General features: G+C 49.0%; 1 protein-coding gene across 1 annotated transcript; it reads right to left on the minus strand.

Moving 5' to 3' along the window:
• Positions 1-799: 799 nt before the first annotated feature.
• Positions 800-8,732, minus strand: LOC105569049 (short stature homeobox protein 2-like). The gene is made up of 4 exons (XM_012025193.1): positions 8,525-8,732; positions 7,501-7,872; positions 1,570-1,803; positions 800-1,187 (listed from the first exon to the last, which is right to left on the minus strand). The coding sequence occupies exons 1-4, from the start codon at positions 8,700-8,702 to the stop codon at positions 820-822; spliced, it is 1,152 nt and encodes a 383-aa protein (XP_011880583.1). The 5' UTR covers positions 8,703-8,732; the 3' UTR covers positions 800-819.
• Between the last annotated feature and the right edge of the window lie 5,973 nt (positions 8,733-14,705).

Consider the following 14,705-nt stretch of genomic DNA (forward strand, 5'->3'; position numbering starts at 1 on the left):
GTACCTCTTCTGTTTAAATGTGCCTTTTTTTCACACGCATGAGCATACACAGAGCTACGTTAACTTCCGCTCCGAACGCCCGCTAATTTGAGATGAGAACTTGTTCAAGAGTTGGTGACGACAGACTTTACATTGATGTGTCGCCTCCCTAGTCGTCGGTGCTGATTAAACTTCGCGGTTTTACATCACAGTTCTTCGACACGGAGTACGCTAATCGACATACAAGCGAGATTCCCGATTCAGTATACATTTTGTATGTTACATGCCTCCCCCGTCGTACATCCTTTACTTTATACACATTGAGTGTCCTTTGTACTTCTCAGACTCTTCGGCATGTCGCGGATGAAGGAATGCACGTGTGCCGCTTTTAATACTCTATACGCTAGCGAGTTCCTCCGCAACACGACCAACGACGCGTGTGTCCTATAATTTTAATCGTGTAACAAACAACAACTGCAATGCTTTCCAATCGGAATAATACAAAGAAAGAGCATAAATACACAATTAAACGTTGTCGAATTTGGATTAAAGTTTTCACCCAGAGAAGATGTAGATCTGTGATTCGCCCGTTTATCAAGTTTTAACGATTCACTCTGACGTAAGACAATGTACCTTCCTCGTGACATTCGAGAATTGAAGTCACCGCGATCACAATGTCGGTCCACCACGGAATCCTTCCTTCGCGTCGCTCAAAGTCACATTTCGACGAGAGCACAGATCCTCTCTGAACTCGGATGTACTCACCGCCACGACAATCCACCCGCATCTCTTCATCCCCGTCGAATCCCTCTTCGTCCAAAACGTACTACCCCGAGGACCTTACGCGGGCCTGTCGAGCCCTAAGGCCTCCTGGTGCCGTCTCGCCTTCAGTCTGAGATCCGCGATACTGCTGTTCTTGGAGCGAGCCGCTGCGGCGGCCAGTGACGCCGCCAGGCTCAGCGGGTGAGGAGGATGACCGGCCGACGGCGCCGGGGGCGGCGGCGGCGGTGGCAGACAGAAAAGGCCCCCAGCCGCCGCGTAGTGCAGCACCGCCGGGTCAAAGGCTGATCCCACTGTGACGCTCGCGGCAGCCGTTCCCTGCATCGGCGGCGGGTGCAACCTGAGGGCTGGCAGGTAAGGCGCGACTCGACACGGCTCCAACGTCGTCGGCGGGCTGCGCGGCGCCAGCACCATGCTCCCGGCGACGCCTGTGGGAAAATCTAATTAGAGCCAACCGAACGTGTTAATTGTGCGAAAAGAAGGAAGAGTCCTAGTAATTCCTTTTACCCCGGTTTTCACCAACGTCGTTTAACTTTGATCTTTAATTCATCCTCTGACTAGAAAGAAACAAGGGATGAATTAAACAAACAGTAAGATCGGAGAAGTAAACAAAGTTTGGTGAAAACGGGCATTAATCATGCAATAAATGCGAAATTATCTTGCAATTGTCCAACATTAATTGTTCGATGCAGTAATTGGTGATAAAAATTCTTGCCGCTTTTTCTCGTACCGTCTTGATCAGAAAAGATCGGTTTAGATCTAAAAAGAAGTAAAGGCACAAAGGTCCACTGGTTCGCGACAGCGCGTTACCTTTGTGCAACTGGCTCTCGTGTTTACGACACTTGGCGCGTCGATTCTGGAACCAGACTTGCACCCGCGCCTCGCTGAGGCCGAGCCGCTGGCTCAGTTCCTCCCTCATAAATGCGTCGGGATAGTGCGTCTCGTCGAAGAGCCTCTCGAGCTCGGCCAGTTGTTCAATGGTGAAGTTCGTCCGCGATCTCCTCTGCTTGCCGTTGCCACTTCCGTTACTCCGACAATTGGATCCTACAAAATTGATTGTCGCTCAAGCAAGTGTGGAACAGTTGTTAAAAGACAATTGGACGGAGGGCCTTTTCGATTACGATGCAAATCATTGCGGCGTGAAGAGACGAGTTATCTCTCGTTGTCAAGGAATGCTTTCGCGGACACTGAAATCCGGAATGCCGTGAGTCATCGTCGGATACGTAGCAGCGAGTAACAGGGAGGTTCTCGTCGCGCGATGATTAATTCACAAGGACAAATGCGCGCTGCGAGCCAGAACGACCGGGCCGGAGCGACCAATGCCGAATTGATCTCTGCGAATCGTTCACGGACCATTTCTTCCAGTCTGGGCGCCATCAACATATATCTCGCCACCTTATGAGAATTCTATTCAAATCGAGATGTCGGCCGGCGTCTCTAATTGGATGGCATTAGACGAGCGTATCCGGCGCGAGGGAAAACGCCGAAGCACCATAAAAGAAAGCAGAATCCGATCCAGGGTAGATCAATGTGTACGACCGTTGCGCTGGACTTGGGCACAGATTGCGGGATCGCATCGGGAGTGCATCTTGACGCGGAAGATTCCCTCGGACAGATGCAGAAAGGCGAAGGAGGAGGGTGATTAAGGTGAGAGGGTACGAGATGGCCCTCCCCCTCCCCCCCCGTCTAGCGGAGAGGGTAGGGATGACTAACGACCCGGTATAAGACTGCGTAGCTCACCACTTTGCTAAATTATATAAATCACATCCCCTTCGTCAAGGGCTCTTACGCGAGACACTTAATCCACCTCTGGTCCCTCCCTCCCTTCCCCGTGATGCGCCCCTACCGAGTTTCCTCGCCTCCTTCTCGTCGGCAACACCTCGAAGAGCCGTAGTACCGTAGTTACTTTACATTAAGCGACCATTAATTAAATCGTATGGCCGTTAATTATCCCAGCGTCTCTAACTCGCGGCGATGCTTGCGGCCGCTCTATACGACGCGCCAGGAAAGTTTTTCGCTTTGGACCATCTTTTCGTCCATCCTTCAGGATAATTATCCTTCTCCCAGTCGAAATATTTATGCACGCTTTTGTAATATCGCGCGACGATTTTTCACTAAACGGAGAATCACGTGGCGAGCCAAATCCGAGCTTAATTTATTAACAGCGGAAAAATTAATGAAACAGACAAGAGAAAGGGGGATCCGTAAATTCCTTTTAGAGTATCCTATTTCTTGCTAGTTCCTTACATTATCAATCAATTGGAATTAAAAGAACGTTTTAAGAATCGGATTATTATGTTTGGACTTGATTCGCTAATTCGAGGGAAAATGTATTAAACGCAAATGAGAGTCGAGGAGCCGGCAAATTGCGTTTTTATCGCGGAATATTCTGCGGTGTCGCTTTCCACGGATAATAGAACGGCCGTGCGATTTGTCCGGAAACGGAGGCAAAAAACGAGACGGGCTTTGCAGTCCACGTCCGTTTGCACGCCGGCGCGATCGCCATGCGGCATTGCGTACGGCGTACGGCGCTTTAATCAATTAGCGCATATCCACGTAATCCAATCTGAGCCCTAGGCAGGGTGGTGCGGCCCGCATCCATATGTACAGCGGTGGTTTAAAACCACCTCCCTCCCGTTCGCCAAAATAACTCGCGCGGTTTTCGACGCCCCTCGTCCGCGCATTGTTAGCATAACCCACGGCGCAATACACACGCGCGTTGTCGCAGTCATTAACTCGAACGTGCCGGCCGTTTATTCCCGTGTGTACCGTAGAGACCCGGAGGGGGCGAAAATCGGCATATCGCTCGAGTTCACAGTTATCCTCCTCATTTTTCATAAGCATTGGCTCTCTGAAAAGACAACAGTGAATTAGTATGATGTTATACGTGTTACAATAATTATTCTTACACAATTTAGCTTTGTATCGTCTCTAATTTAGTAAATAATTCCGGCAAGTCTCCCTAATAAAACTGAATGAAGACAGAGCGACGGCGTTGCGCGACGCTAAAATGTGCCGGCCATTGACGTTAACTTCGGCAATCGAAATTCTGGGGCTCCATGGTATCTCCCAAGTCCCATAACACGTTTCTCTAAATCCACTTGGCCAAACTACCTGAGTATATCCCGAGCGTCTCGATTCGAGGTGCAAAATCGTAGTTGCTGAACGTTATCCGATACCTCGTAGAGATCGGGACGGCGAGGGGGATCCTGCGGGACGAAGGGGGGGAGGGGGGAACAGATAACCGAATCCTGCTACTGGAAAACCCAAAGCAATCACACTCGGACGCGAGGGGTCACTAATTCAATTACTAAGAGCGCTGCCCTCTTGGCCTGATCCAGTTAAGCCACCCCCGAAGAGCTACCCCCGGACCGACCGCCACCACCTTGGCTATACTATTTTTCTCCCTCCAAAACGAGCCGAGATATCACGGCCATTAGACGTATAAAAGCGTCGTCGTATCCCACGTAGCCGCTGCATATGGCATACGGTCCCATAAATACGCAAGGAGCAAGGGGGGGTTAAGGCATGCAATCACTTATCGCTTAATGAAGCAAAGTGGCCCGCGTGCCGGCGTACCCTCCGAGAAGTTTAACCCCTTGTCGCATAATTCTTTCTCATGGCAATCTCGGACACCGTTCGACGCTGCAAGAGAACTTTTTCTTTCAGTCAATCATTTAGCCCTCGTTTCCTTTCAATGGTTTAATTTAAATTTCATTGCCAAGCTTAAACACTGCAGCTTGACGTTCCAGCATGCGTATCACTTTTCCAAGTGGAGCGCTTTGGCTACTTTTGCCATTTTACTTACATAAATATTCTTCGAAAGTCACAATTTATCATTTCTGTATCGCGACTTATCGCGAGAACGTTTTGTGAGAAGTTAGAACGTAAATACGAAGGGAGGTCTCTCTCTTTCTCTCATTTTTCCTAAAGTAACGGCCGCGCACCCTCCTATCATACTTCAGGAAACTCGCGCCCCAAGTGCCATAAATATACGTACGAGCGCGCGGGCCTTTGACCAGCGGTCAAGTACCAACACTTACGGCAATCGCGGAAAAACACGGGCGACCGAAGACCGATGGGCGCGCACGCCACGCTAAATCGTCGGGAGAGGCGAAATGTGCTTTGGAGTATCGCATCGCTGGAAGTGGTCGTTTCTGAAGAGCTGCAAGACTCGTGATGGTATCATCTACGAAACTTGAGAAAGTATCTACGAAGCTTCTGCGCGTTTCACATTAATGTGAATACTCGTTAAAACATTCCATCGGTATTGGAAAGAAGCGTAACGCCATGACACACATTGTTGTACCAACCAACAGATTCTCCAGCCTCATTATCTAGTGTTGGAATTATTTTGTGAAATGGAGTCTCGAATTTCCCATACACTTGCGTGTGTCGGTAAACAAAGTAAGCAACCTTCTGGTCAGTTTTGTCCATACTGAAGATCTCTCTGCGTTTCCTCCGTCTTCGTCGTCAACCTAGAGTCTTGTCCAATTATTAAAATCTATTAAAGACCACCGTCTTCGATTAACAACGTTGTAATGAATGTCGATTGTTACGGCAAGTGACCGCAATTTAATCTTTGCGCGTGGAACGTACGTGAGTTACACAGCGCTTTAATTAATGTAGCGTAAGAGGATCGTACGGAGGCGATCAGCGCCTGCAAGGTGCATTAATATTTATCGCTTCACGCCCTTGCCAGTACGTCGGGGTGTCTCCCCCTCTCCCCGGTCGGAGGCTCCTGGGTGAATATTTACGGTTTTACTTTCGCGGCCGCGATGGCTGCCGGCCGGGTAGATTGCTTTTTGATTTGCGCTTAATCGGAAAAAGTTATGGGCCCTCGAGAGATAGGCGAGCTGCCGGTGATGCTGCAGCCAGCGGCATCCACCGCTTCTCGTCGCTCTCCCCCGCTTGGTAGGGGGGAAAGGCGGGCGTACACACAACTAACGCGGCGGGCCGCATATTAAACCATAAATTCATGGCGCCGCGTCCTGCCCGCTCGGCTCGCTCGAGTTATCGCGCGGGGAAGCGTGCGTGGCGTTACTTCAACGCCGCGCGCTTTTTACAACGTGATCGCCGTCGATTCGACCCTTCGTTCTCCGCCTCGTCCGTCCGCCTCGTTTCCATTCGCTCTCCCTCGTTACTCGCGCATGCGATAGTTCCGTCGCGCCGCGCACAGACCGGTTGCCCCGTTGGCGATTGACCGATTGCTACAAAATTAATTTGTAGAATTTAGCAGACTCGTTCGGAAACAACGTTTGAGGTGGAATTCAAGCGATATTGAGGCAGCTGATTGACGGCTAATGACTCGTCAGACGGATGGAAATCAAATGTTGCCTTATTGAGAGATAAATCGCGGGGATTTTCATAGAAGAGATATCAGGGATATTGATGTTAGCGAGTTGACCTCTGAATTTTCAATCGAGGGATATTATAGTTACAGTGAACTTTCAATCTTTCGGAAGAAAAACTTTGATCTTTCATATACAAATGTTTCAGATAAAAATGACTTACGCCGCCCAAGGTTTCAAACGTCGGAAAATGATAACACGAGCCGAGAATAATACTCGCGAATCGATCCTTGTGAGAGTGGTTCACTTTTGTTACAGGTACTTTCCGTTCGTCTAAAAAGGGAATCGATGTAATTTCATCTTTCAGTGCTCGGCGGAGCGAGCGTTTTATCGAAGATGACTCGGCTCGTGAGCGAAATCGCCGATCGGGTCGCCGATCGTTACACTGCGAACGGTCAGCTATTCCCAATCACTTGTGAGCTTTATTGGACGACGGCCTGAATTATAAACGAAGATCGAATCCCTCCGGCGCTGCGACTTCGATGCCGCCACTAGGAGGTTCCTGACCTTCCCGCACTCGTTCGCACGGCAATCGCAAACGGGCTAGCCGTAAGAAACGTCTATCAGCCGAAATCGAAGTTGACACAATCGCACATTGGGCCAGGGCAGGCATAAAAGTCCGGGACGAAAGTCTGGGAACGGATTTTAGGATTTCAGTTCGATCGAGCAATCAATGTGATGGATGAATATTGGTACAAAGAGATCTATGCATGCACATCTCTATACTTCATTCTGTGATATATAGACCGTTACGCAAACGCAATCCATATCGCATTTATGTTACAGTACATTATAATTTAATTAATCAGCGATTTTATAAATTTTTCTTACGCATCTTTAGTTTTACTAATGCACTAATTCTTGCAAATCCATTGTTTTGTGAAGGAAGGAAATTGCGAAACATTATTCTCGAGGGGGAAACCGCTGACCAAAATCTTGTACACCAATGCCCAGTAATGCCCAGTGGGCTTATCTTATTATCTTATTTTATCTTTATAATGCCCCAGCAAGGCCTAATGCCCTAAAAAAAAGCCCAGTAATGCCGCAAATCGGCACACCACAATGCCCTCAGCGGTTTCCCCCTCGATTATTATAATTCGAGACAATTTTCGTTTTCGATCTGCGAGAAAATGAAATTATTTAAGGATCACAGTCCCGAATAATTTGCTATCTCGGTTGAAGTACAATTTTGAAAGAAAATCAGCCCCGTTTAATTTGATTTCTTCTAAGCTTACTGTGCGAAAGCAATCTTTTGCAATTTATTTAATAATTTTAGTAAAACTGATAAAAATTGTTTTTTTATCTCTGGAAAAATACAATTGTACAATATTATTTTACATGTCGCACAGAAATAAGTATAGGGTTAATATTCTTTCACAGTTACGCTCACCCTTGACGGAATCCTCTTGACCCTGTCCGCTCGACCTTGTAACCTGCGAGGACACCTTGGCCGGATCGTTGGGGGATACAAGTGTCTTGTCGTTCGAGCTTTGATTTTTTAATTCGACGCAATTCTCCGGACTGGGTGACCGATCCCTCGATATGGGCGGCGGCGAGGGGGTGCAGCCAAGCAGTTTGCGAACCGACAGCTTCAGCTCGGGCGTCTTCAGGGGTGGCAGGCTCTCCGCGGTGTCTCGGATGTCCTTGATCTTGGCCGTGACGGAGAGATCTTCCGGTTGCAGCCGACCTTCCGGCGATGGCGGTTCCTCGACGCTGCCGCTCGTCTCGACGACGCTAGCCGTGGTCTCTTGCGCCGCCTCATCTAAACAAGGTTTCGTCTTGTAATCGTTTGTCGCGTGGGACCATCCTGAGCGCGAGTGTTAAGAACGTGACAAAGACGTCGGCGATTAGGTCGATTCGTACGTGAATTGCAACTTGAGTGTTCACACGGACTTTTGGACGTAGTTTCCCTCATCGCAGTCATGCGTTACATAAAAATGTTAGCTTAGCTGAAAAGATTACGTATCGAAACATGAATGTGTACGACATGGTATCCACAATTAATTTCTCTCTAACCCACGACTTCCTTTCATCCACATTGACACAAATGTAGTCCAAGTGACCGTGACGCAGAGTCTGCGGATGATTACCGCACAAGAATACAATTTTACATAACTTCCACTGTGAAATTTCTTCTTAGTAAATTCCAGATCGACATACTCCATTTGCTGATATTTCGATCACTAGCAAAGCTCGAGCACAGACACATACGAATCGACCTGACTCGCATAGCAGATTTCTCTCGATCCAGCACATCTTTATGCTCATCGTGATCTACATGGAGATCTAGCATTGGGATCCCATAGAGAAAAGTGCGCGCACTGTATCGGGTCTCGAGGTCTCGCTCTCGAAACGATTCGGCACCTAAGGACTGGCATCATCACGACGCATCGGAAAGGATTTATTACACGTACGCCGGTCAGCATCGTCCGCGACATGATCACCGATGAGATGCGCGACACTGAGCGTGATCCTGCCGCCGGCGGCGGCCGCCCTGCAGCCGGCGGCAGCCTCGACGCTCTTCGCAGCCGCCGCCACCGCCGCCGCCGCGTTGTCGAAGCTCTTGGAGACGAACTGGGCGAGCTGCTCCATCCTCGCGGTTATCGGGGCGACTCTCGCGCGCGACGTCGCGCCTCGGCACCGACGGCACTCGCCGCCGCCGTCGCGAGAGAGAGCCGTCGCCGGGGAGACACGTCGACGGGAGGCACATCCCGACGTCGGCGTCCCGACGCCACGCGTCCTCCAGGACGCCATTCGGCCGCCGGCCAATCCGGAGGAGGATGGGCGTGATGGAAACGCCCCGCGGTGCCGCTCGACGCCTCTCCCTCCTTCGCGTCTCGGTCGGAGACGCGATCCGGGGCTCGCGGCCCCCTCGTCCCCTTCCGGGAGGCAGGCACGATCTACCCCCAAACCGACGCTCATTAGCATTTGCGCCCGCTTTTCCGCCCGCCGCGGAAGCGCTCGCGGCGAAACTCTACCCCCTCGCCGCTGGCCGGGGTAGAACGCCGCTCGGCGACCATCCTACCGGCACCCCGTCCTCCTCCATGCCCCGTTTCCGACCGCCAGGGCCGCTGTATTTACCTGGAGGCAGAAACAGGCCGCCGCCGCCGCCGCCGTGGGCACGCGGTAATTAATCCCATGCTTTCCGCGGTCGAGGCTCCTCCTTTTTGCCCGGCCTCGTTATCGGTCGTCGGATCGTCGACTTTCCGCGCCGGGTCTGGAAAGAGAGAGTTATTTTACGAACGAACTCTCGGGAATTTTGAACACGTTATCTTCTTCTCGATAAATCACAGATAACACGAATTGTGTGTGCGTGTGTGTGCGCATATAAATTGCGATCCGATTAGACAATTCCATTTTTTTTACAAATCGTCTGCCGCTTACTTTATCCTTTAAGATAATCTTCATTCGTTTATAGAGATCCGTTTAACATTAACGAATCTACAAGATATACACGTCATGTGTCACGGTAGAAATAATTAATTCTGTGTTTCTGTAAATATAATCAATAAAAATTATTGATTACATTTACAGAGTTGCCTGTATCCAATATCTTTTGTAAAATCGCTGACAACTTCGTGAAAACGCTAATTACCTTCGCCGTAAATTATGCGAAAACACAGGAGCATATGAACAGAGGAGATCTCATAGAAATGTCCAGGCGGGAGTAAATCTGAGAGAGATTACGACGCGCATAAAGCGGCCCTGCATGCACGCGTGACAAGCGCATTTCTTCTGTCACATGCCGCCCCTCACTCTCTCAGTTCCCATATATTTCTCCGTTTCAATATCCACTTCTCTTCTCACCAGTAACGCTCCTTCTCTTTTTCTCCTGCCCTTGTCCTCCTCTCGTCTTCCCTTTCGACGATGCGTAAGTGAACTCTCAGGGCCGTCAGGATGATGTACATCGGCCCGACGTAAATTCGATTTCGCTCTTGCCAATCTCGATTCCTCGGGCGGCGATTTATCGTCCCCGATAAGGTACGTCGCGTTTGTTGCGCCAGCCTCGCCCGGAGATGACATCCAGTATTCGCTGCCTTCCACCGTGTCGCTGTATCTACAACGTTCAGAGCGATATTAAATCTACGGAAGATATCCTCCCTCCTTCGCGAGCAACATCGGCACGCCGCAAATCTCCCCTCGCGCCAGGTGAATGCGACCCTGGGACATGTGCTCCGTGTTTGTCGCCGCCAAACTCGACAATATTTAAATGGGATTGCGTTCGGGGAATGTAATTGCTCGGGCTGCTAGCAGACTCCGCGCTGTCGGTCCATTTTAGGGGATATAGACGGACCGGAAGGGAGGATGATAAAGTCTGCCCGAGAAGTGCGATTAGATACGAAAACGCGCTCGAACGAAATTTGCACCTCGAGACGCCTTCGACATTTAACTTTTTCCCCGTGATTCGCGAAGACACGTTACGGCCTTTAATCTGCACGCGATCGAGGAGAAGAAGAGAGCAAGTCTTTGATTGACAGCGTGCAAAGTTGAAGAGAGGCCAAGCGCATGGATAAGATAAAAGAGAAATAGCGCTCGAATGAAAGCAGTACCGATCTCGTAAATGAATGCTTTTTCCAAATTATCGAAATGTCGAAACGCTCTCGAAATGGTATCGATACCGTTAATTAAACGATTGTAACCGATGAAGCGCGCGATGAACAACGAGATAACCGGGAATGTGAGCGGAAAAGTGTATTCGGCGCGTGTACATTACTCAAAACGCTTGCGCTTCTCAATTTCTGGGAGATGAGACAATGGGAATGCGCGAGGACACCCCTGTGCAAACGATGAGAGGACACCCTCTCTTCGCTCTTACAGGAGAGGAAGAGAGCGAGAAAGCGAGGGGGCGGGAGAACGGCACATCGACGTGGACGAGGGCGAACGGGACGGAGAGAGGGGCAAAATGCCGGGAGTGCGGCCTATAACGCAGGCAGACGGAGCCAATCAGGGCGCAATGCGATTACCTTAACGAGAAATCCGATTACTTATTCATTCGCCTAACTCGAAATCAGTTTAACTAATCGTTTAATTCGGTCGCTCTCGCTACCAGCCCCTCCGGTCGGTCCCAGCCTTCTCCCCGGCCTCGGAGAAGAGGCGTGCAGACGCCGCCGCCGCCGCCGCCGCCGCGCGATGCGAACGAGGGGGCTACGGGGGCTACGGTGTCCCACCAGGGACGTAGCGAAATCCCGAATCATCCGAGATCCGGTCGCGCCTCCAACCGATCTGCAGCGAGAAGCCTCTAAAGGAAATTAAACTATTACAGAGAGCGTCTTCAATTTATATCTCAACGATCGCGATTAAGTTATCAGCGAGATCGGACAATTCATATGCAAAAGCTGTAGAGTATTTACAATTTTATCACCGATATTTCATGCGACCAACGGCCCCCTCGTGGAATCGTTGTATCGTTCGTTGCTAGACGACGATTTAAACGTCAGTTACGCACGGGCTCTAAAGGGCTTTTCCACAAGCTCTCGTCCATATCTGCAAATTGAAAGAATATTCTCGAGTAGCTTCGATTCAAGAAAGCCGTTCTCACCGACACCTTGGAGAATCTCACCTTCGCGCAGGGCTTACGTCGCTCTCCGGGGCCCCACTCAGCCCTTAATCCACCTCTGAATCCCGGTCCACCCCCTCGGCTCGCGTAGGCCACGCACACGCGTGCCTGAGCATCCGCACGCGTACACGTTCGAGCCGAACGCTTCCGAAGGGGGTGGGCGACGCGGAGCGAAGGAGAGGGCTCATTCAATTCAATTACGTAATGAATTGTCGTGTCTTGAGTAAACACCCTTCCTCGCCGCGACTTGCCGGCGGAAAATTCAGGGCGGTATCCACGGCACCCTCCTTCTCTCTCTCTCTCTCTCTCTCTCTGATTTCCACGAGGGACGGGATAGCGGTTTAGGTAAACCAAATCAATCTGGCACCGGCCGTACAAAATCTCCCCTTACGCGTGTGCGTGTGCGCACACTGCCGGTGTGTGCACGCGAATCCGGATTTCCGCGTGGCGCCGATGGCCCTTTACAGGTGCGCGCGCGAAAGCGCGAACGTGCACGCGCCCGTAAATGTAAACACGCATGCGATAATGCGTGATTACGCGTGTAGACTAGATTCCGCCTCGGTCGCGCGCGCGGGATCGGCTATCCACGAGGCACGGAGATCCCGGCTCGCGCGATCTCCACCAGCAATCGATCGTTTTCCCTCCGTGCGGATCGTCCACGAGGCGTCGATGGCTCTGGAAAATCGTGGAGTGCCTCTCGATTCTGATCTTCGCGAGGCTAAAAAGGCGATATCGATTGAAACGCGGCGTTACTTTTTTAACGGGACATCTCACAATCTCAATATACTTACGCCGTAATTTCGGTCATTCGTTACTCAGACAGCACACAGTATTTATGGAATATTTACAAAACATATTGTCCCAGATAGCCGCCAGAACAGATTTCGTCAAATGCCCACTACAAATTTTGAAGGCAGAACGACTGCAGATTGCATACAGAAATTGATATATTCGACATGTTGCCAGCATGTCAGCAGAAATACAACAAAATCTGATCACATAACTGGACCTGTCCGGTTTCCGCCGGCAAGCTGTTGACAGCGTATGTTTTGCAGACTCTGTTGCCAAAACCAAAGCCAAATGCGGGCACATCTGGCTATGGTTTTGGTGTGCGGTTTCTGATGAATCTGCTAACATTTTCCTGACTGGGTTATTAATATTGTGTGCTGACTGGACGAAAAATTTTCCGATTCAACGTGGATGTATCCTTGGACGCATTCAGGACCCGTGTGATTCTGACAATTGTTTCACTCCTAATCGCCCTGTTTAAAATATTACATAGAATATGAACGGATTACACGCAATTTCAACGTAAGTAAATAAGAGTCTTATTAATTTACACTGAAATTGCATGTAATCTAATGTAATCTGATTACATTCCATTAATTTAAACAGGATTATCATTGGCGCCGAAGGGCCCATTGGTCCACGTAACAGCGTGAAGACCTCTCGTCTCTCATTTGTAAGAGCGGTATCGATAATTCTGCCGTGTAATTCTCCTCGAACTAACTGAAGCGGCTCGACTGGCGGGGGTTGTTCGCCGGGGCTTGCACGATCATCGGGCTAACTCAAAGGAGCCAAATTAGCAAATATCCTCGCGCTCTCCCAGGGATCTCCCGTGGCGAAACGATCGCGTCCTCGTATCCATCGACCTGCGCCACGCGTGAAAAAGCTTCTCGCGATCGCCCAGAACGGCCAGTTTGGCTGAAGTAATAATTTTCAAAGTGACAAAGAGGATACGACGGATTTAAGAGGATCCTAAAGTCGTCTGTTTTACCGACACAGTTAAATATATAGTTTTTGCGCTTGTAATTCTTTTTATTAGCTTTTGCGCACAAAATAGTATCAGGATAAGTTGCGGACCGCACGGCAGAACATTTTTATACTTAAAACACTCAGTTCAGGAGTGCAATAAAAAAGATATTGGTATTTGAAAGTTTCTATTTGTAGTTCCAACTAAAGTTGAAATTGGCCTTATAAAATTGCAAAATTCTTCCACACGATTAAAGCACGCACGAAGACAAAACCAGGGACAGTCAACTTTATATAAATGAAACGAATAGAAACATCACTTTATAAAGGATTGAGGTTACCTAACCTCAATCAATTAGGTAACCTCAATCCTTTATAAAGTGATGTTTTTAATTTCTATTCGTTTTTTTCTATAAAGTTGACCGTCCCTGGTTTTGTCTTCGTGCGTGCTTTAATCGTGTGCAAGAATTTTGCAATTTTATAAAGCCAACTTCTCAAATTTAGTTGGAACTACGAAGTGAAACCTTCAAATACCAATCTTTTTTTCTTTTAGACTTCTGAACTGAGTGTTTTAAGTATGAAAATGTTCTGCTATGCGGTCCGCAACTTATTCCGGTATTATTTTGTGCACAAAAGCTAATACAAATAAGAATTACAAGCGCAAAAGCTACATTTGACCGTGGCGGTAAAAGAGACGGCTGGAGGATCCTCTTTATGCAGAAAGTGAGATGAATTACATTCGATCGCCACCCGACTCTTGATCGAAACGTCGCGTCGGTTCGCATTGCCGGCTAGGTATGAGCCACAATCTTCGTAAACCTCCGTCTGCAATACCAATTTTAGCGATATTACAAATCCTTTCTACTATGAAACGCAGGCGTCAGCGGGACGCGCGACAAAGCAACGTGACGGCGGCGAGAGATGGACGCGCCCTCAGGTGAAATTCTCGGGAGACTCTTTGCTCGTTGGATAACTTGCATTACCATTCGAAAAGGTAGGTTCCTGCATTACCGCGCAACGTTATCTCGTTCTACTTCCCTGCTAAAGAAAAATGAATAAATAAATAAACAATTATTTTCGCGATAAAATATCGGAGTGCATTCTGACAATTCATTGGTTTTCGTAGTCACGCAGTTATTATCGTGGATTCTCTTGATAGTAAGCGGAGAGAAATGAATTGAGCGAGTTTTTCAAACGACATACGTTTTACTCTGATTCGTCTTTCAATCTAATCCCTACAGATGATCGAAAGCAGCTTGCTATTCCGGCTAAATTAAAGAACAATA

The sequence above is a fragment of the Vollenhovia emeryi genome, unplaced genomic scaffold (assembly GCF_000949405.1).
Source record: "Vollenhovia emeryi isolate VEMERY1.0 unplaced genomic scaffold, V.emery_V1.0 DF939126.1, whole genome shotgun sequence".
In the NCBI taxonomy this organism is placed as follows: domain Eukaryota; kingdom Metazoa; phylum Arthropoda; class Insecta; order Hymenoptera; family Formicidae; genus Vollenhovia; species Vollenhovia emeryi.

Bases quoted from the DNA above. Each gene is read 5' to 3' on its own strand.
- LOC105569049 (XM_012025193.1), bottom strand. From the start codon at position 8,702: ATGGAGCAGCTCGCCCAGTTCGTCTCCAAGAGCTTCGACAACGCGGCG. The intron at 1,804-7,500 runs GTGAGCGTAACT...TCAATTTTGTAG, and splicing joins TCAAGAGGATTCCGTCAAGG to GATCCAATTGTCGGAGTAAC. The intron at 1,188-1,569 runs GTAACGCGCTGT...ATTTTCCCACAG, and splicing joins CGAGAGCCAGTTGCACAAAG to GCGTCGCCGGGAGCATGGTG.